Source organism: Aquila chrysaetos, chromosome 4, assembly GCF_900496995.4.
Source record: "Aquila chrysaetos chrysaetos chromosome 4, bAquChr1.4, whole genome shotgun sequence".
In the NCBI taxonomy this organism is placed as follows: Eukaryota; Metazoa; Chordata; class Aves; order Accipitriformes; family Accipitridae; genus Aquila; species Aquila chrysaetos.
Genome location: NC_044007.1, coordinates 65457337 through 65479330, shown reverse-complemented (window position 1 = coordinate 65479330; position 21994 = coordinate 65457337). Strand labels below are relative to the sequence as shown.

General features: G+C 42.1%; 1 protein-coding gene and 1 long non-coding RNA gene across 5 annotated transcripts in view; one reads left to right on the top strand and one right to left on the bottom strand.

The window, feature by feature from the left end:
- Window positions 1-9200, bottom strand: part of ZNF236 (zinc finger protein 236) — a 98732-nt gene extending 89532 nt beyond the window's left edge. Inside the window, exon 1 of one of the 4 annotated variants that reach the window (XM_030011416.2) lies at window positions 9102-9200. In XM_030011416.2, the coding sequence (XP_029867276.1) occupies window positions 9102-9162 (61 nt within the window). In that variant the 5' untranslated portion in view covers window positions 9163-9200. The other 3 variants (XM_030011414.2, XM_030011415.2, XM_030011418.1) reach the window with 3 other exon arrangements.
- Window positions 9201-9213: 13 nt separating this feature from the next.
- Window positions 9214-13985, top strand: LOC115340213. Its single transcript, XR_003922985.1, has 3 exons — window positions 9214-9271; window positions 10662-10706; window positions 12803-13985. It is a non-coding gene; the product is annotated as an uncharacterized LOC115340213 (long non-coding RNA).
- The last annotated feature ends 8009 nt before the right edge of the window (window positions 13986-21994 follow it).

Below are 21994 nucleotides of genomic sequence, written 5' to 3'. Positions count from 1 at the left end.
ATTTCCGAGAGTTGCACGGCTCCCTTTTCTTAAAGACACAGGAAGTGACTTTTTATTTTATTCTTCCAGCAACAAAGAGCGTATTCAGAATAATATCCCTACTGAAATCATGCAACTGGATAACTGCAAGGACAAAACTGTTAAGTTGTGTTTAAAAAGGGGAAGACAGAAAAACAGGAAAGACATTGCGAATTAAAAAAAGTAACAAGCAAGTGAGCTACATTTTGACTTTTCAGGCAGGTGTCACAGACTCATAAAAGTATGACTTGGGTCTGTCTTCATTTCAATATAAAAATGAAATAAAAGTTTGAGAGTTTTTTGTTGCAATAATTAATAACCAGATGAAGACACTATTTACACTGATACCTCTTTATCATAGCAATTCAAAGTAATAGCCTACCATATTTCAGAGAAATCAGCTATAAAACCCAGTTGTGCAATCATCTTTCCTTATATCAGAGAAAAAAATGCTTTCAGACACATTGGCCTGGATCATGAAACAAGTCAAACGCTGCAAAATACTGAATCTATCTTAAAGGCCGATATTTTTGAATACCACAACCACACAGATGATGCCAATTCAAGAAGTTGGCAGTGGGGTATGGAACCTGTACTTTTAAATGCACTGAGAAATGTATTAAAAAAAAAAAAAGCAACTCTAAACTTCCCTTGTGTACCAAAGGGAAACAAAATAAAAATACTGACATAAGCGGCATAGTGTTTGATGGTCATAATTCACCATTTATCAGATTAGCAACCCTATCATAAATTGCTAATATGGTGCCTATGCTCTCAGAAAAATATAAAGTACACAGATTAAGCAATCTATTTATTGTCAGATATACACTGTCCAGACAAAAACACAAGCCTGCTGTCTGTTAATGAACTAACAGAATGCCATTCAAGTCAACAACACAGAATTAAAAGTTTTGAGTTTTTAGTTAGAGATGACATTAACTGATTAAGCATATAACATCAGCAAAATCACATGAAAAGCTGGCATGCTCTTACTAGAGAGAAGCTACTTACTGACATCCATAAACAAACACACACACAGAGAAAATACAAAATGAGTATCAGAGTAACTAATCCCCTGAAAAATAAGTGATCCTTTCAGGCCTGCACACTACAACAATTGATAAACCTCACTGAACAGCTGCAAAGTTTAGAACACTGCTGTTTATTAATATTAGTTGCAAGGAAACAGTGCAAAAGCTACTGTCTTTTTTTTTTTTTCCCTCCAATTTGTATGTTTGTCTAGTTGCAACATAAATCAGCCCTATTCCATCACAGCTCGAGAGAGACAGTCAAGCATCAATACAATTAAACTAAACAGGGAGGACTTAGCTCATTATGCACTGTCAAACATACATTTTGTCTGTATGCTTACAGTTTGTCCAAAGCGTCCAAAAATACCAGAATCAGATTTACAAAGTACCTATCAATGATAATAAAGATGGACTTTTAAAATACTGTTAATGTTACAACCTTTAACGTTACAGCCTTTAAGTTCTTTTCAAATTAATTGTCCCTCACAGAGAAGCAGCAGCAATGAAGCTTCGGGTCAACTCAGCTACAGATTTCTGTGATACAGCCTTCATGAAAACTTGACCTCGGGAGCTGAGTCAGCAAGCAGGTGCTCTCTGCTATAAGCCACTGATGACAACTCAATGTGGAAGGAGGAAGACAGAATTAGAGCACTCCCAACCATTCCTTCCTTATGTAAGCAGCACTGTGCCTCATGACAGCCTGCAGTCCTCTCTGCAAGGCGCAGATGGACTCATTCAGCTGTAAATGCAGCACAGCCTTATTAGATCTCTAATAGCCTACTCACATCCGACTGAGAGGACACAGCGAATACAACACTCAAGCTTGCGGAATTCATGGTTGAAAACTTGTCACTGAAGTTAAATGGCAGCTGGCAAGTCTAGGAACAAAAGGGTCTGACCCTATCAAAACCTATTTACTCACTTATGAGCGGAAAGAAAGTGGTAGAACAAGAGAACAAAACAGGGGTGGCAATGTTAATGTTTCCTCATACTACACGTGAAGTCATAGAACACAAAAGATAATGAATCATTAAAACATTTTGCTTAGTTCTGCAATCATAAAAGAATCAGGTTAGTTTAAACCTTGGTCAGCATTCTTAAACAATAACAGCAAACAGCCATTCCTCATGACTTCTGAAGGGAGGAGCAGGGGAAAGACTCAACTCTCGGTCCACGTATTGGACCAAAATCCAGAAATCAATCAAGATTTGCTCATCTAAGACAAGGTAGTTTTATTACATTTTGGTCAATACTCAATCTGGTATTTAAAGTAGTACCAGTCCAGACACTTAGCTTCCAGGAGCACACTGCTGGGATGGACGTCCAGGTGCCAATTGCTCGGCATTTGCCTACACAAAGCAGCTGCACTCCTTTCAAGACCACAGATGACTCCAGAAGTTGCACAGCCACACCGATGCGCTGCAGGCAGCAGAGAAGCCTGACAGGACACAGAATTAATAGCTACATCGTAGCTGGGTAGATGTTACATAGATTGTACTGGGTCTGGCTGGAATGGAGTTAACTTTCTTCATAGCAGCCCGTATGGTGCTGCGTTTTAATTTGTGACTAAAACAATGCTGACAACACCCCAATGCTTTAACCATTGCTGAACAGTGCTTGTACAGCGTGAAGGCCTTCTCTGTTTCTCACTCTGCCCCTGCAATGAGCAGGCTGAGGGTGGGAGAGAGGTTGGAGGGGACAGCTGACGCAAATTAACCAAAGGGATGCTCCATGCAGTACAACATCATGCTCAGCAATACAAACTCAGGGGTAGTCCTTCCAAGGTAGTCTTTGCTCAGAGACTGACTGAGCATCAGTCTGCTTGTGAGAGATGGGGAATGCTTGCCTTTGCACCACTTGGTTTGGGTTTTTTTGTGGTTGGTGTTTGTTTGTTTGGGTTTTTTTTTTTTACTTTTCCCCTTCATTTATTAAACTGTCTTCATCCCAACCCACACACTTTTTCTTGCTTTTGCTATTCCAATTCTCTCTACCACCCTACTGCAGGAGGAAGTGAGCGAGTGGCTGGAGGGTGCTTAATTGCTGGCCAGGCTCAACCCACCACTTAAGAGATACCATCCACATCATCCTAATCTACACAGATAACTGAAAATTGGCATTTCCTTAACCAACTCTGATAGCTTCATCTGACATTCAGGTAAATATTACTATATTTACTGCTAAATATTCCAAACCAGGAGTTACACTTTTTTTGACACCTCCATATGAATATACCAAGCTAGCATTTTTCAGCTGTCTGTTTTTACACGATTGGGATGTCTCATGCTTGAGACCTTGACCTGTGCCCAGCCACTACACTGTTAACAGAAATTTCAGAATTAATTAAATGATTTGCTAGATGATCTTCCCTCTCCCTGAGAGTGAACACAATCCAACTACAGCAGAAAAACTCAAAAGAAAAAGACATGAGAGGTCTCAAACAGACATTTAATTACATTTGGAAGCACTTAATGCATAGGAAAGAATGAGGTATGAAGGTATGAGCGCAACTGCAATAGGGACTAAAATAACAAGGACCTGCAATTGGCAGAAACCTATGGAGAAGGGACAGAACAAGGGCTGAGGTTATCACACAGCCAGAACTTAAACACAAGTTATTTAACTGCATAGATCACTGGGGAAAAGGCATAGACATATATCAAGTATAGTGAGGAACTAATGTGGAATTAAAGTACACCAGTGTAATTTAAGTCTCTCTTCTTCTCGTTAAGACCCAACACACCCCTCATACACAAACTTAGATTTTGTTACTGCAGAACAGTGAGATGACCAAACATAAGTATCACTATTAAAGCCTAAAGATTATCTTTTCTAAGGCAAAAGTTTGGCCAGTTGTCCCTCTTGCACGTTTGAAAAAGCAAATACCTATACCTATCACATTTAAAAGATTTGGCCCACATCACAGAAGCATTACCACCACCTCTTCATTCTTGCCTGCCCAACATCACTCACTTAATCTTCTCTTGTCAGTCAGAGGTCACCATATAAAATCCTAGTGCACTACTAAAATATTCTACATAGTATAAATTCAGGGAAGACCTAACTGGTAAGTTCAAGTTGCATTTTTCTTCAGTAATACAAAATTGGAATGTAAAGCCTCAGAACTGACTTTCTCCTAATTCAATATACCCACACCCTAACTGATGGCTAGAGGACTGACAGGCAGCAAACAAAATACAGCCAGCTCTGCAGAGGCAGACTTAAAGCTACATCTCCTTCTCTGTGTTTCTTATCTTTGTGTATTTAATATTTACCACTCTTCATATGTGAAGTCTGTTAAAATTCAGGCCCTCTGAAGGCACAACATACTCAGTTTTAACTGCACTCACAAAGGAATTCAGCTTAAACGTGTAAAAGTAGCCTTTGGGTTTAAATATAGGACATACACTCGAGGCTTAAAAACTGCTTCAGTACACCCTGCAAATATTTCACTTTGCTGTTTCAAGAATTCCTCTTCTGCTATTTGAGAATGATCAGACAGTTGTGAAAGTCAAAACTAGCCATTTCATGTTGCTGCTATTCAAACAGTGACAAACAGCACTGGTACAAATAGAGAGGACCTTCACTATAGGGAAGGAAAATTTAGGGGAAAAAAAGAAGACTGAGGCTCCAAGAACAGCAACAGAGTCCTCAAAATCCTTCTCATACACCTGAAATAATGACAGAAATAGCGAAGCAGTGACTATCAACTCATGGCAACAGCTACACATTTACTGGGACAAAATGGAAACTCTCACAAATTAAGAGAAAGAACCAGTGACAGTGTCTCCAGTTTTCACAGAACCTATAGAAAACCCAGGTCCACTATAGTAGCTAATAAAATTGCCATAAGCACCCAAAATGTTACTTTGGATCTGTAACAAATATGTCTTCAAACATTGTCTTTTCATTAGCTAACTGAACAGTGAAAGACTGGTATTTATTTCAATTCCAGCTTAATAGCAACTCTTCATTGCTAAATTCTAATTAAAACAAAGAGTTTAGTAAGATTTTTCAAAATAACATCCTTACACTGTGAGGCCTACCATATTTTTAAAAGCTCTTCTCAAAGCAAAATCATATCACACCTTCCAAAACACTTGTGTGTTTCAAGGCTTTTTCTTTTCAATTTTTAGGCACTTCTCCCAAGCTCAAAAAAATATTTTAAATTAGCATCTTCTATTACACCAATATCTTAAAGAAAGCATACAAAGAATATCTTACGCAACATCAGCTAGTAAAACTAAAAGTACATCTAACAGTTTGAGGTAGTATTAACTAAGAAGGTATCGCTAAGATATACAAGCTTAAATCAGAGAAATAAGTATATTCAGAAAGGGGCATGAGAAAACATACCAAAATAAATAGAACACAATAAACGTTGCCCTGCATGTTTTCTTTGTGCTACTTCAGCTGCATGATAGCAGTGGAAAACGCTTTCTAGTGTCTTACAGAGATTCCTAAGGGAACAGAGAAAACAGAACTGCCCTTCCGCCAGTGGTTCTCAAATGAATGTTGGCAACGACACCCAACAGACTACAGAAAATTCACATGGCCTAAAACTCTGACAGCTCAAACGCTGTAATGCAGGTTACTTATAATCACAGCAGCCACACTGGAAACTCTGAGGCCACGCACATGAATAATTCTTTAACTTCCTTCTTAGGTTAGAGGCTATGTCACAAGAACCTGTGTAAAGGTATTATTAGTGTGTTAACACCAATTATGTGTTAAGAGCTGCTTGTCCTTTTCTTCCTTTAGAAGCATCTGCACAGAGTAGCATTTTTTCTAATGCATTCTTCTTGCTTAATATACATACAAGGTCTCATCCTGAAATTTCCAGAAAGGCAAGAGCCAAGGACCTGCAGCACCTCTGTAGAAGGATTTGCTATACAGTTGCTGCTAAGCAGCCAAAGCAAGAATCAAGGAGCAGCAAAACCCCAAATCGCAGAAGATTAACTCTTTTAAGCTTCTTGAAAATCATACCCTATACTGCATCCACCTCAAAGGAGAATCACAGAATGGTTAAGGTTGGAAGGGACCTCTGGATGTCATCTTTTCCAACCCCTCTGCTCAAGCAGTGCCACCTATAGCCAGTTGCCCAGGATTGCGTATAGGTGTTTTTTTAATATCTCTATGGAAGGAGACTCCACAAGTTCCTTGTGCAACCAATGCCAGTGCTCGGTCGCCCTCACCGTGTAAAAGTGTTTCCTTATGCTCAGACCAAACATCCTGTGTTTCAATTTGTGCCCATCAGAGACGTCAACTTGAACAGTTCAATTAAGTTTAAAAAAAAAAAAAAAGAGAGAGAGAATTACAAGACAGTTTGGGGAAAACACTACCAATGCAAAAGAAGTTCTCTTAGAATAGCAGCCATTGAGGTCAAGATACTGTTTTGACTGTTGCTGCCTAGAGTTCAGTTTTTTCTCTAACATACTTAATTTTCCTAGAACAAAGAACATGTTCTAGTATTTGACATGCAGGGTGGTTAAAAAAGTCTAAGGAAGCTGCACAAGAAGACACTGCTGATTCACCTTTATTTTCTTCCAAACAAAGCTGTATTACCATAAACATACAGACTGTACAACTACAGAGAGCAACACTTCTCTTCCATGAAAGACATTAGCATACCAGGGTTGTAGGAATTCTGAGGGCACACATTAAAAAGGAACAACACCTAAAAACATACAGTTTCCTAAGCAAAAGATAGGAAATTTATTTTTGTAAACAGCTATTTTCTAAATAAAATTCCTGCTGCTAAAAGCAAAGCCTATGGAATTCACAGCCAGTTTTCAAAGTCTGTCAGCCTGTACCTGAATGGCACAAACAGCCAAATGTTCTGAGAACATAAATTTCCCAGATCCAAGCTGTCCTGCTCAGCCAGCTTCTTCATTCATGACCTTCTTTCAGCCACATGTAAGCGTAGAAAAAAATGTGACGCTTGCCAACACTGACTTTGCCGTTTTCCCAAACTGCTGAAATCTCAAGGACCAAAAACTCCAGAAGCCGCAAAATTTGCCTATACACGGCAGAGGCCTTGCAATTGCAGACCATAGAAGTCTCTGAATCCCTGCAGTAGCCCTAGACCCTGTAATTCTAAATCACTGTCTGCAATCAAACTACCCCTATGAAACAATTTCATTAATAAATATTTAAAAAATTAAATATATGAAAAATACAAAATATTATTGAACCCACAGTAAGTCCTGTCAGCCATACCTCTTAGCATAGGAAGGGTCTAAGATCAAGATCCAACCACAGGCAAAAGGGATACAGCTACTAGGCACTTTTTCTGGACAGCTTGTCTCAGTCTTGATCTTTTTCTCATTCATACACCGTGCCATTATTACAGGAGCTTACACGCATGTGATACATGTGTACCCTTGCAAGAACTACTAGAGAATCAAGTACACAGTTAAAATAAACTTTAAAAATACCCAAAACCACAGCTTCCAAAACGGCTAACAGCCAAAGCTCTTTGGGTCCTTCTTTATATACTTATTTAGTGTTCAAGAGCTGAGATCAACGGCTCCAACAAAAAAAATAAAATATAATAAAAACTTCCCGTGGCCCATTTGGCTTTCCATACGGGAGAAAACATTCTACCCAGCTTCCCAACACTCACGTAACAGTACAGCATTACTTTTTTTTTTGCCTGCCAGTAATTCTACAGATTCTACAAGATGTATTCCACAGAAGGCTCACCTACACATTCCTCTTGAAGAGCCAGAGCTCATCTGCAAGAATTCAGAAAACCAGACATTCTAAATATATACTGAAAATATTAGTGAGTTGACTTTTCATGACAGAAAGAACCATGGTATTTGAATGTTTTATGAAACCTCTCCCTGTTCTATCTGGTTAAAAAAAAAAAAAAAAAATCTATGGCCACAAGCTTGTGCTGAAAGAGAAGTCACTGAAGAGGGTTTCCTGGTCTACCCAAAACACAGGATTTTTGCAGTTTGCGGGCTTTATTCAGATACTACTCGTGGATCCCTAGTAACGTCATCAGAAACGAACTACACAAAAGAGCCGTAAAACTCGCTAGCTACAAACTGCTGTCAAAAAAAACCCAAGCCCATCAAAGCAATCCTGCCCTGAAGTATTCTGTAGTCATCAACGACGCTAAAATGCAAGCAAAGATTAGAAAATAAAGAGTGACACGCACTAGTAAACGTTTGGGAAAGACCACCAGCTCTTTCTGATACATATACTCACAAAGAAAACGACTACAAAGGTGTTTTTTAAAACCTCAAAACAAGCAAACCCTCCTTGTCGTAATCAGAAAAATAGGAGAGTTGAATCTTAGTTTCACTCGTTTATCATCCTTTATTCGAAGCTCTCATTAATTTGGCCCGGGGGAGAGGGGGGAGGGGGGAGGCAGTGCGAGGGGAGAAGAAAAAAAAAAAAAGAGAAAAGAAAAAAAAAAAGGCAAGAGCGGCGGAAGGAGTCGGGAGCCTTCCTGTCCTGCCCGCCGCAAGCCCGCCCGGGCTCTTCCTCCGGCCCTCACCCGCTCCGGCCAGCCCGGCGCCGGCACCTGCCCCGGCAGTACCCGCACCAGGGCCGCGGGCGCGCCGGGAGGAAGAGGAAGGCAAGGCCGCTGGCCTGGGCCGACAAACCCTTCCCCGCCGGCCGCCAGCCTCGCCGCCGCCCCACCGCGGGCAAAGAACCGAAGGCGCCGGCCTGCGCCGCGACCGCTCCGGCCCCCCGCACCCTCTGCGGGTGAAGGGGCCATTACGGCGGCCGCCGCTCCCCGAGAGGCCGCGGGCAGAACCGCAGGGCCCGGCGGGCCAACCACGCTCCCCCCGCCGCCGCCGCGCCGTGTGGGGCGGCGGGAGCTGCCCGCTCGGTATCATTCCGCAGGGCCGGGCCAGGCTCCCCTCCCCTCCCCTCCGCCCTCTGCTCTCGCCTATACACTCACACAATAGACCCGGCCTTCCTCCCCCATATCCGGGGACTATATGCGGAGCCCGCGGAGGGCTTTTTATCCTTCTCGCCGCGCCCCGCTCTTCCAGCCCCGGGCGCCTATCGCGCTCGCCCGGCCGCGCTCTTTACCTGACTCGGTGCCGGCCCTGCTACTCTCCCTGCTGCCTTTGGGAGGCCGCCCCCTCGGCATGGCTGCCCCCACACCCCCCCCCCTCCCCACTGCTCCCCTCCCCCCCCCCCCCCCCCCCCCGCGAGCGCGCGCACACACACACACTTGGCAACGGCGGAAGGACGCGGCGGTTGGTGAAGGGGGGACGAGGGGGCGGGGACGAGAGAGAGAGCGAACCCGGCCCTATACGGGGGCCGACGGGGACTCGGCGCCGTGGGAGGAGGCCGGAGGGGAGGGGGGGGGGGGGGGGAAGCTGGCGCAGGCGCACAGCGGCCCACCGTGGGAGGGAAGGAGGGGGAGGCGGGAGGGAGAAGAGCGAGCGGGGAAGAGGCGAACTCACGGCAAGGCCAGGCGGCGCAGGCGCACTGAGCGCGCCTCGCCGGGGAGGGGAAGGGGGGGAGTACACGGCGGTGTGAAAGAGGTCGCGGAGGGGCGGTGGCAGGGAGGTTTAGTTGCGCATGCGCTAGGTGGCGGTGCAGCGGGGGGGGGGGGGGAATTTATGTGCCTGCGCGCCTTGAGGGGGGGGGTGGTATATCCGGGTGTGGCGGCGCATGCGCAGGGGTGCGGGCGGCGGGAAGCGACGGGCTCTGGCGGAGCGGGGTTGTGCGTGGCGCGGTCGGCGCCTCCGCTCCTCCTGGCCGTAGGAGCCGGCACGGCGGGTCTGCGTGCCTGTGGCTCCCGCAGGAGGGCTGAAGCTTCCCATTCAGAGTTTAGAAACGGGCGAGGCGGCCTCAGGACCGGGGCGGCCTCAGGACCGGGGCGACCGGGCCCTCAGGCGCCGTTCCCTGGGGGCGATCGTTCCCTGTCCCCTCCCCTCCTGCGCCCTCCGAGGATTCTGGTTTTAGCCCGAGAGCTCTGTAACAGAGTCTGCAGGGCGGACACGGGGCTCGGAAACGCGTTCGCTTCCAGCACTCATCCCTGTCAGGGCTGGCGGGGTTTGCTGCTGAAATACCGGTCGGCCTGTGACCCTTCTGAATTCTGCTGCCTGAATCGCGTACTGCGTGAGGAGACCTGGAGAAGGGGGGGTCGTAAAGGATCACTTAACAGCAGTTTTTTGCTGTCATAAGCCATAATACTGAATGCTGTCACCTGTGTGCCGTGGAAGTGTGCCCTCTGGAAAGGTATCGATAAAGATCGAGATGCTTTTATTGATAGCTTGTTCCAGGGCTTCACGTGTTTCATTGTTTCTGAAGCCACGGCTGTATGTCGGGTTTGAATTCATAGGGCTTCAGTTTCTAAAATGAGATTTTTATTGCACGTCTTCCTTGCTAAATTAAAAAAAAAATACAAAACACTTGCTTTTGATGGGCGACTTGATTAATCTTTTTTCATCATCTCACTAGTTTGATCTATGTAAGATTCCAAAGCTTTCTCTGAGTTACATTTTTCTTCTGCATCTTTTAATTTTTAAATACCCTTTTATAAAGGGTGTATATCTGTACAAAGGGAACTGCTACGAGAATGCTGCCTACAGTGATACAATTATCTTTTTTTTTTTTTTTTTTTTTTTTGCTACTCAGTCTTTACCCAAAGATTGATCCAAAAGCCACCTCCCGCTGAGCCAGGTTGCTGCTGCTTAGTTGCTCAACTGTTAAAATGCTCAAGTTCTTCTTGTTGCTTTCCAGGATATCCCTTTTTTCTTCTCCCCATCCTATATGGCCAGCATTTGGCTGGGTTCTTTATTTCAAACCATACAGTGTTTCAGTAGCCTGTATTAAAACACACTTAATATCATGTAGGCTTAGTTAAGCAAGCTGGATGACCCCATCCTCATTTATTACATTCATTACTTTAATGTCACTTGCTGTAGTCTCTGCAGATAGTATTAAGCAGGTACTTCAGATCACTGATCCAAAAAAAAAGAATCCTAGAATCATAGAGTGGTTTGGGTTGGAAGGGGCCTTTGAAGGTCATCCAGTCCAACCCCCTGCAATGAGCAGGGACATCTTCAACCAGATCAGGTTGCTCAGAGTCCCATCCAACCTGACCCTGAATGTTTCCAGGGATGGGGCATCTACCATGTGTCTGAGCAAGCTGTTCCAGTGTTTTACCACCCTCATCATAAAAAATTTCTTCCTTTAATCTAGTCTAAATCTACCTTCTTTTAGTTTAAAACCATTACCCCTTGTCCTATTGCTACAGGCCTTACTAAAAAGTTTGTCCCCATCTTTCTTGTAGGCCCCCTTTAGGTACTGGAAGGCTGCTATAAGGTCTCCCTGGAGCCTTCTCTTCTGCAGGCTGAACAACCCCAACTCCGTCAGCCTGTCTTCATAGGAGAGGTGCTCCAGCCCTCTGATCATCTTCGTGGCCCTCCTCTGGACTCACTCCAACGGGTCCGTGTCCTTCTTATGTTGGGGGCCCCAGAGCTGAATGCAGTACATCCAGGTGGGGTCTCATGAGAGCGGAGTAGAGGGGGAGAATCACCTCCCTCGACCTGCTGGTCACACTTCTTTTGCTGCAGCCCAGGATACGGTTGGCTTTCTGGGCTGCGAGCACACATTGCTGGGTGATGTCCATCTTTTCATCCACCAGTACCCCCAAGTCCTTCTTGGCAGGGCTCCTCTCAATCCCTTCATCTTTCAGCCTGTATTGATACTGGGGGCTGCCTTGACCCATGTGCAGGACCTTGCACTTGGCCTTGTTGAACCTCATGAGGTTCACATGGGCCCACTTCTCAAGCTTGTCCAGGTCCCTCTGGATGGCATCCTGTCCCTCAGACATGTCAACCACACCACTCAGCTTGGTGGTGTCTGCAAGTTTGCTGAGGGTGCACTCGATCCCACTGTCTATGTCACTGATGAAGGTATTAAACAGTACTGGTCCCAATATGGACCCCTGAGGGACACCATTCATCACTGATTTCCATCTGGACATCGAGCTGTTGACCACTGCTCTCTGGATGCGACCATCCAACCAATTCCTCATCCACCAAACAGTCCACCCATCAAATCCATATCTCTCCAATTTAGAGAGAAGGATGTTGTGGGGCACCGTGTCAAAGGCCTTACAGAAGACCAGCTAGGTGACATCCGTAGTTCTTCCCGTGTCCACTGATGTAGTCACTCCGCCATAGAAGGCCACGAGTTTGATCAGGCAGGACTTGCCCTTGGTGAAGCCATGCTGGCTGTCTCAAATCACCTGCTGGTCCTCAGCTTAGCTTCTGGGAGGATCTGTTCCATGGTCTTCCCAGGCACAGAGGTGAGGCTGACAGGTCGGTAATTCCCAGGGTCCTCCTTTCCGCCCTTTTTAAAAATGGGTGTAATGTTTCCCTTTTTCCAGTCACCAGGGTCTTCACCTGACAAATAAGCAGGCTGGATACCAACATCTGTAAACTATAGCAGCAAAACATTACTTAATATTTTTTACATCACTGAATGTTAATTAACACTTTGTTAATTCATTTATCTTGTTCTCTGGCAAATGTATGGACCTATTTTTTTCATCAGTTTTAAGTTAAATGCCTTTCAGATACCTAATTAAATTGCATGTAAAAACTTGCCTTTAGCTACCAAATTTAATCATATCGAAGAATGAAATCAGGTTTTTGGAATGCAAGGTTTCATTTCCTCCTGAAGGCTAGGGTTGGGTAAGCAATATTTAGATATTTTTTTCTTCTTCTATCTTCAAGTAAAAAGTGTACTGTATTTAATTTTCTCTGCAGGAGTGCAGTATTGATAAATATGGAAAGGACTGAAGCTGCTGTGATGCTTGTGGGGGGCCCCTGTGAGCTGACTACTCACTACAGCCCAGCTACGGGCGGGGAAAAGGCAAAGAACAGCAGTGGCCTCTGGTGGTTATAGGCTAGTTCTGTGCTGAAAATTAAGATTGCCGGTCGTTTCAGTAGTGAACTACAACCTGCAAGTACATGAGACAAGGGGACAGCTGTTCACATGATTTCAGTTGGACCCTAGGGACAGGACTCAAAAACAAAGAACCCCAACTGAATCAGTATCTAGAAAAACTTTGCACAAGCTCATTATTTTAACTACTACTCCTGATTTTGTTCTAACTTTGTTATCAGGATTATCTGTATTTTTTGTTGAGGTCTTCTGCTTTAGGATTAAGAACTTTGAATCTTGAGTTTTGGTTCAGTTTTAAAAAGAACTGATGCACACTTTGCAGGAATGTAAGTGGGTTTGTCTGTGCAGGCAACTTCGGTCCAGACTGATAGTAATGAAAATTGTACCTCATTTTTCAAGTCTAATGCAAAAGCCAACTTTAATTTCTATTTTAGGTTTTCAACATCATTGTTCCCTGAGCGTTCTTTCAGTGTTCAGCAGCAGCACATACAGTCATGGTTAATTCTGTACTGCAAAAATCTGTGCATCATCTGTTCCAGATTTATGTGGTGTGTTTGTTGTTGCCTATCAGTCTTCTAAGACTTCTGCATCACTGTCATTCTGTACAAAACTAGTTCTGCATAAAAGTAGAAAAGACATCAGATTTTACTGCAGATCCTCAAGGGGCCTGTGGTACTGGGAGACAAATAACAGTTTATGAAGGGTATATGGAATAGGTGTTGAAAAGCATATGAAAATAACTTTTTATTAATAAGAAAATTCAGTGGTAAATCATATGCTTAAAATATTGTCTGTAACTTTACAGCCATTTTCAATCTATCAAAGCTGTTTAATCTCTGTGTAATTTCCCTTCTTTGTCTATGTGATTGACATCATATTTGTCACCTGCACTTTGCAACTCCTGGAAGAAAGGCACTGCATGCATAGCTAAAACTGTTGCTCTACTTGTTAGTGAATCTATTGTCTACATTTGCAGAGATGATGATATTTCAAAATATTTAAAATTTGTTGTGGTTTGTAAATAATAAAAAACCTATTACAGTCTTTCTCTAAAGTCTCTGGCATTACTCTGGAGATGCTACACAGGAAACTTCTCAGTTTTGGGCTGTGCCCTAGCATTGCAGCCCAGTCCCTTCTCAGTTGAGAGCCTAGCAGACCATTACTCATGCTCTGCTGTCCATGCAAAGGAAGCGTGGGTCTGTTCCCCAGATGGAATCTGTAACATAATACAGAGAGTGCTAGCTGGTTGGCCTTTAAGTCTTTCTATCGTGAATTTTATCTGGTATCACTAATTTCTAGGAAGAAAAGCAGCTATAGTGTCAGCCCTTAAAATATGCAACATGAAAAGTTATGCTTGCTTTTTATCTACAGATGAAGAATATAGTGACAGAGAAAGGTTAACACAAGGCCACAGAACAAATTGAATTCTAGGTTTTACTACCAACTAGTAGTACTTGATGTGCTACTAAATTTTAAGGCAAACTAATGAAATCTGGTGAACCATCTCAGTAAAGCTACTTACTAAGTAGGGTACTATTTACTGTTACATTTGTCAGACTCTTACTGTTGTAAGAGACTATTTTCAGTTGCTTATGGCTTTGCTACACTTGAACTGTTTGGACTAAAATTCCCATGCCAGCTGTCTAACTTCAGTTTGGGTTCGCTTGATTTGAACAGACTGCCTCTATTTGTCAGATTGTGTTGCAGCCTTTTTTATTAAGAGGGCACATAAATTTGCTGCACTCATCAGTGAAACCAATGATAGAAAATTTTGACTCTAGCATGAATTTCAAGCCAGGATGCTAAACTCTCCAATGCACTACTCTCTCCAATAACACTTCAAATTTATCCTTTTTATACATGTTTCCAAAAAAAATGATTAGAATGTGCTCAATAATTTTTTCTTTTCTTTTTTTTTTTCATTCTAAGGAACTGGGTCGTGTAACAGCTCTCTGTCCATGTTTTCCAAGCTGGAGCAGCACAGTACTTACCCTGAGTTAAAGCTGTAGCTGTGTAGTATTCCAAGTTGGCAAATCCCTCCACAATTTGCTTAAAATCATGACATTTAAATAAGTATAACACCTTTTGAATTCTCATATTTTAGCTTTTGCATATCTGAATGCTTGTGAAGTAGAAACAAACATACTTCTAATGAATATATTTTTGTATCATGGTTTGACTTTAGGCAATGGCATTTTAAGAAAAAACTTTGCAATTTTCCCAGCATGAGGGAAATACTGATACACCAGAGTAGTTCTGTGTTCAGCCAGAGGTGAGACAAATAAAGGCCATCGCAATATCCTATGTACGTAGTATAGCCAGGCCTTCATAGAAGGGTGTTTCAGTAGCTATACCAGCACATTTGCCTACTGTAGGCACAAAATAGTAAATACACTTAGGAATGACTTGTACGTGTTGTCAAAATGAAATAAGCTGTACCAGGAAGAGCAACTTCATGCTTATAGGACATAACCTGAACTACAACCTGCAGTAATGTGGAAATGTCAATAAAAGCAGCAGTCTTCTCTCATATTACTATAATAGCAAAAGCTAGAATGGACCTGGTGTATATTTAGCATGTATGTAATTGTTAAAATTATACGCTGTGAGAACTGCAGTATACATTTTGTATGTAGGATTTCACTAAAGAAGTAGTTTTCCAATGGTAACATATTAATTTCCAAGGGAAGATAAATGTTTTCTGCTTTGCTAGGTTAGTTTGTTCATTTATCAAAGAAAGGGTGCCTCCTACTTTCTTGATTTGTTTTTGTGTGGCTAAAGGACTTGGGTTTCCAGCCCTGTCAACTAGCTTGCTTCTTAAAGGTGCTGTTCCAGTGGAAAATAGTATTTTAATGAAAAACTAATACTCTGTAAAAACCTAATGTTTACATTCATTACAAAAAAACGTTTAATGAAGATCGAAAAGGTAAATGAAAATACTGTTAGCCACTTGAATAGTACCCATAAAATTCTTGTTGGCAGCCATAAGGCTGCATGTACAGTTCAGTACTTTAAGAGAAAATTCAGCATAGTGAGGTAGTATACTGTCGTACTATAGTATATTGAGATAGTACAGCTGTATTAAAGGTGAAATCTTAATGTATTTTGAGACCGGGACCGCTAATCCAGTAAGAACAACACTGAGCCTAGCAGCTTCTTTTAACATATGCTGCTGAACTGAGATTATCTCATGTCTGTGTGACTTTCATCTGCTGCCAGCTGGGCACTAACTCAAACTGATCATCTAAAGGATAGAAATTACATTCGTTATTGGTGTTGCGAGTTCTAATTGGATTGCTATGAATTCCTACAAAACTGTGTAATCTAGGTTGGTTCCTACACTGGGATTTAAAGGCTTATTCCACGTTTAAAACTGAACACAGATATCACAGTTTTCTTGTGCAGCTTTCCTAAATGTGCAGTTATTACTATCACATTGATCTGTCTGAGGCTCTGTGACTAGAGCTGTGTCTTATCTATTGCATTTGATTCTCCCATTTTTCTTCTTTTCATGTAATGTATAACCTGTGGTGCAGGTACTCCACCAGCTGAACTGTATTTTCTGTTTGTGGGTGTAACGTGCCTGGAAGATGTTCCAGTCCTTCAAATACAACCTGCTAATCTTCCAGTAGCTTTTCTGCAGGGATGCCATAGGGTATTATCTGCTCTAGATGGTATGGGGTGTTGGTTTTGCTTTGCTTTTGTATCTGTTTTAAATAATTTGTCAGAAATTTAGTCTAATAAATTTCATGATTTCTTTTAGTGACATTGGTTTCTGTGTTGTCTGTACTACCTGAAATTGCAGCCTCTAAGCTTTCTCTGTATGTTTTCTTTGTGTGTCCTTTTTTGGGGTGATTACGTGATCCTTGTGATTTTATGATCATGCATTGTATAATTTTAATCTGTCTTTTTGTGGTTGCATTTTTGCTCTCTATTCCCCGGTAATAATATAGGAGTCTTCATAATCCACTAGGTTCACTGATGCCTTACTGTGTATTGGCATTTAATTTCCTGTTTGTATGCTGCCTCGACTTGATGTCTTATGATAGGCTGAGGTTTATGTTTTCTGTTTTATGTTGCCTTTTTTCTCTCTTCCTCCTTCCTCCTCTCCTCTTTCCTCTCCTCTTCCATCTCCTTTTTCCTTTTCCCTTGTCTACAAGTTTTGGCATGATAATTTCTTCTGCTACAAGTGTATGACCCCAAACAGAAGGTCCGCCCATCATCTAATTTTTCTTCATAGTACACCAGGAGCGATTTTATGTGATCCTGTCATTTTCCTGTCTTCTCTGCTCTGTATTGCTTTTTGATGTTTTTTTAGTGTTGGGGGTGAGTTCTTGGGCAGGCTTTTTGCCGTGTTTCTGTTCTTTTCCTATGTTAGATGCCAAATTATCTCTGAGACTGCTCTGCTGGAGAGTTGCTGTTCATATTGCACTTGTCTGTATCTCTTCATAATGTTAACACGGAGCTTTTGCATCTTTTCATTCAGTCTCCTGCAGCTTCATTCCTATTTCTAATTTATGAGGATTTTAATCTGACAGTTACAGAATTCAGCTATCTTGCATAACTCAGAAATGTACTGGTCTGTTGCTTCTCCAGATTCTTGACTGCAGTTGTTTTTTTTTTAAAAAAAAACCCTTTCATTAGTTCTTGAGAGAATGTAAAATCCTAGAAGGCCTCTAAAAGTATGAAGTTCCCTGGTCTTCTCTTGGTATATCCAGATGTTGTTGGAATATGTAGTAGTTTTTACAAGTAATGACCAAGATATGCCTTTTCAAATGCATTCCTATGTCCATTTTGTTGTAAAGAATGCCCAGTTACTAAACATATTATCTTTGTGACTACAATGAGTTCATGATTTCATGTATATGCAAGAGTAAACTTGTTTTTGACAGGTGCATGTTTCAAATATTGAAAGAAAGAGTGGAGGCTCAGAACTTCATTCCATCTAAAGACGTCTCCTGCAAAGCCATTTCTGAAATGAGGCTTTCCATTCACAGAAATTAGACTTTACATATTTTTTTCAGTATGAAGACTATGTTTGGAAAATCGGTCTTTTCATGTGAAGGATGTTTTTAACAGAAAAAAACCCCCATCCTTCTATTTGGGCACTACTTGTATTTGTCCAAATATATTGTATTTGCTTGTATTTGGACACGCTACTGAGCCCTGGTATCTGGATGCTGCGTAGACTGTAGAAGCTTGACAACTCAAGTGCACAGGAATTGTTTTTCCCAAAAAATTTTCAATGGAAACAAACTTACAGACTTTAGAGCTAGACTATGCATAGGAGTGACCCTGAAATAGGACTTTTAGCTAAATACTTTGATCCTGAGGAAGAAAAAAATAATGTTTTCCAGCTTCATTCAGGAAAGGGGGAGATCTTAGCTGCTGTAACCAGTGCTAATCCATACTTTATTTACATAGGTAGCTAAGGGATTTTTATAATTTCACAAGCATATGTTTTTGCTACTTGTTGATGGGAGTCTTTCACACTGTATCACACACGTGGGTATTTATTAATATAAATGAGCCCACAGTGAGAAAGCACAAAAAGAAGTGAGTATGTGTTTGCAGGGAAGGTGACAGTAAGAAAGTAAGCAATTATACTTCCTTGAACAACTGAAATACATTGCTTTTATTAGAAAAATCTGATAAAAGCATTTCTGTTTTAAACTTAAGCGTGACCTTTTCTAGGTCAATGTAAGTATCTGAATGTTCATGTTCATAGTCTGGTCATTTTGGAAACTCATGTGATTGATAGCAAACAATGCAATGTAATCAATTGGTTTGTGTTTTTATGGTGTTAATTCATGTGAAGGAGCGATACTGTATACAGAGTCCTTCTGGGGATGTAGCTGAGCATTGAGAAATACTTGGTGGCTGTTCTCACTTAGGAATTCCCTCCCTACCACTCTCTCATTGATTTTTCCTCTCTCCACAGCTTGTCACGGTGGGCTGTGCTGGCATGGTTGTCCCGGGGGGGCACACCATACTTGAAATAGATCACGGAACTGACCCCATTTTAAAGGACAAGCACAATAATACTGGTGCCAAACACAAATGCCATCTCCTCAGCCAGATATTAAAGCTGCAAAAATCAGGGAGTTGGATTTACCAGGAATTGGGAACATTGCCTTGATAGAGCAAGACCATACGAGAGGTTTCGTAAGGGAACTGGGCTTCTGGCACTTAAAATCAGGAATATTATCAGCAAGCTGGTAAACGAAGAAGTGGTGAGAAAGCCAGTAGGTGCAGAAGAACATGTGGTTTGAAATGGAACTTGTGGTACAGGCAATGCTATGGGAATTCAGATACATCGGTCAGAGGGGAGAAAGATCAAACAGGCTGCTAGTTAAAGAAGAAAACATGGCAGAAACAAGTGCTTGAGATCCAGGATGAGGGAAGCAAGTCTAGCCCTAAGTGAAAGAACTGGCATAGTACACATATCAGAAGCTTGACAGAAGAAACATAATCCACAGCAGATTGTAACACCAAAACAAAAAATTTGGTGATGAAGGTGAAAGATGAAGTAGACCTTCTTGGTAGCGATGTAGTGTTACATATTTTTTAAAAATTAGAAACTAATGAAGAAACTCCCTACTTCATCAAGCAACCTTATGAATCCACATGGACTGAAATTTGAAGCTTAAATCAGAAAAACGTATCATTGGCTTTGTATAACTGCTCAGCAAAGATACTGGTTTCAGTATCCTAAGACCATCAAAGAAGCAGCCAAAGCAGGAAATAGAATAATCATGGGCCTCCTCAGTTACCTACAGCGACCGGGCCAGTCCTACATCAGACCATAACACGTTGATCACCATCAGTAGCTGTGTCGTGGAGCACCTGCTCAGGGGGAGCCCAGGAGGGTCTGCAGCCCGCGGGCTGGTTCAGAGCAGCACCCAGGGGCTGCCTCAGAGCCCCACAGCTGAAGGGTTGTTCTGCGGCGGACGCCGTGGCACGCTCGGCTTCAGTAATTTTCTGGGAACAGCTGCGGTTGGGCTCTCTCAAAAGGGGGGACTGCGTAAAAGAAGCACCTTGTTAAGAAAGGTCAGCTGAGAGAATTAAATCCTCTTAGTTCACCTGGAATTTATTTAGGTCACCACCACGTTGGAAGTGCGGGGCCAACACACCCTGCTTATGAAGAAAAGTGTGGTAAAAGGCAAAAGAAAACCCACATAGCTAAGGAGCAAGTGACAAGCATCATGAAAGCAAGGAGACACTCTTCAAAAACTGATGTCCATATTAAAAAAAATGGAAGGGATCGTAAATTCTGGCAGGTAACATGTAAAAGCACAATAAGACAAGACAAGAAGAATTTTGAGGCGTATATAGCAGAAGGATTCACAAGTAACAATAAATCTTTCTTCAAATATATCAAAAGCAGGAAGTAATGAGACTTTGAAGGACCAGGATGATAATCGTGGTATAAAGAGAGCACTTGGGAGGGTTAGGCCATTGCAGAGAAGCTAAATTAATTATTTGCATCAGTGCTCGCTGCACGAGAAATGGGGCAGGTTCTGATCTAAAGTCTTCTTTGCGGGAGACTCCTCAGAGGACCTACGTGGAGAGGAGGTGACTACCAAAGACAAGACATGGAGCAGATAGAGCACACGAGCAGCACATCACCAGGACAAGGTGGTGGTCACGAGAGAGTTCAAAAGGAATTCAAGTCTAAAAGAGTTGAATGGCTCCTCAAACATGACAGTGGTGTAACTTCTTGCACAAAGCTGCCTTAGCACCCAAAGACCAAGGACAGTTGAAAATCTGAAGGCAATTTTTAAAAAAGTTTTGAGAAGAGACCTGGAGAACTACATAGCTTTTAAGCATGGCATCTATACCATGCAGATTAGCTGGCAGGAACAGAGTTACTGAATATCTTGATAAAATGATCTTTTTGAGAAAAGCCATGTTAGCTTTTCTGAAGTCTTTTCAGCAGTTATGTGGATAACTGTGATGTGGTTGACATAGCTTACTTGGTTTTTCCAAAAGGCTTTTGAGCAGTGTCTTATTAGAGGCTTTTAGGGAAACTTAGCACCATGTCATGAGAGGGAAGATCCCTGTATGGTTAAATGGTTAGAACACAGGAATAAATGGTCAGCTTTTGCAGTGGAAGGTGGTGACAGATGAGGTTCCATAAGATCTATGCTACGGCCTTTGCTGTTCAACAAGCTTGTAACTGACTTTAAAAAGCACATTAGCAGTGAGGTAATCAAGTCTGGTGATATTAATTTATTCAGGGTAGTAAAACTTAGTGACTGAGCAATAAAATGACAGCTGAAATTCAGTGTAGATAAATGTACAGTGCTGTACATAAGGGGAAGAAATCCTAATTTTACTTCCATGAGCTGTGAGCTGACTGGAGTGAGAGTTGGGAGTTATGATAGATAGTCACACAGAAACATCACTCAGTGCTCAGTAGTGATCAAAAGAGTAAATCAAATATTAGGAGCTATTAGGAGAAGAATGAAGAACAGAAGAGAAAATGTCACTCTGCCATTATGTAAATCTGTGGTTTCGCCATATCTGTACTATGTTGTACAGTTCTGGCCTTGTCTTTCCCTACCACCTCCAAAAAATACAAGGGACTGGAGGACATTTAGTCAAGGTCAACAAGGATGATCAGTGAGAGAGAATAACTTCCATATGAGAAATTACTTAAGCTGTAACTGTTTAGACTGAAAGGAGATGTTTTCAATGACAAGGGGCAAGCTACAGAAGAAGGAACCAGGAAGAAACTAAAATTACCATTAGGGGCAACAAATGATAATAATCATCATAATCGTAATAAAAAAAAAGAGAGTTGAAGGAAAAGTGAAAGGGTAAAACCCGTAAAAACAGAGAAATAGAGATACTAAGATACTAAGCAGAATACCTCTGAATAGCACCTGTTGGTCCCTAGGGGCATCCAAAGACTTGGTGAATGCTGCCCAGCAGTTCTGTGCACAGAGACATTGCAACACGCATGACCACAACTGAATGCAAAATACTGGACTGAATATTTTTTTAAATAAATACAATTATTTCAATACTCTTTTACATTTGCAATTTTT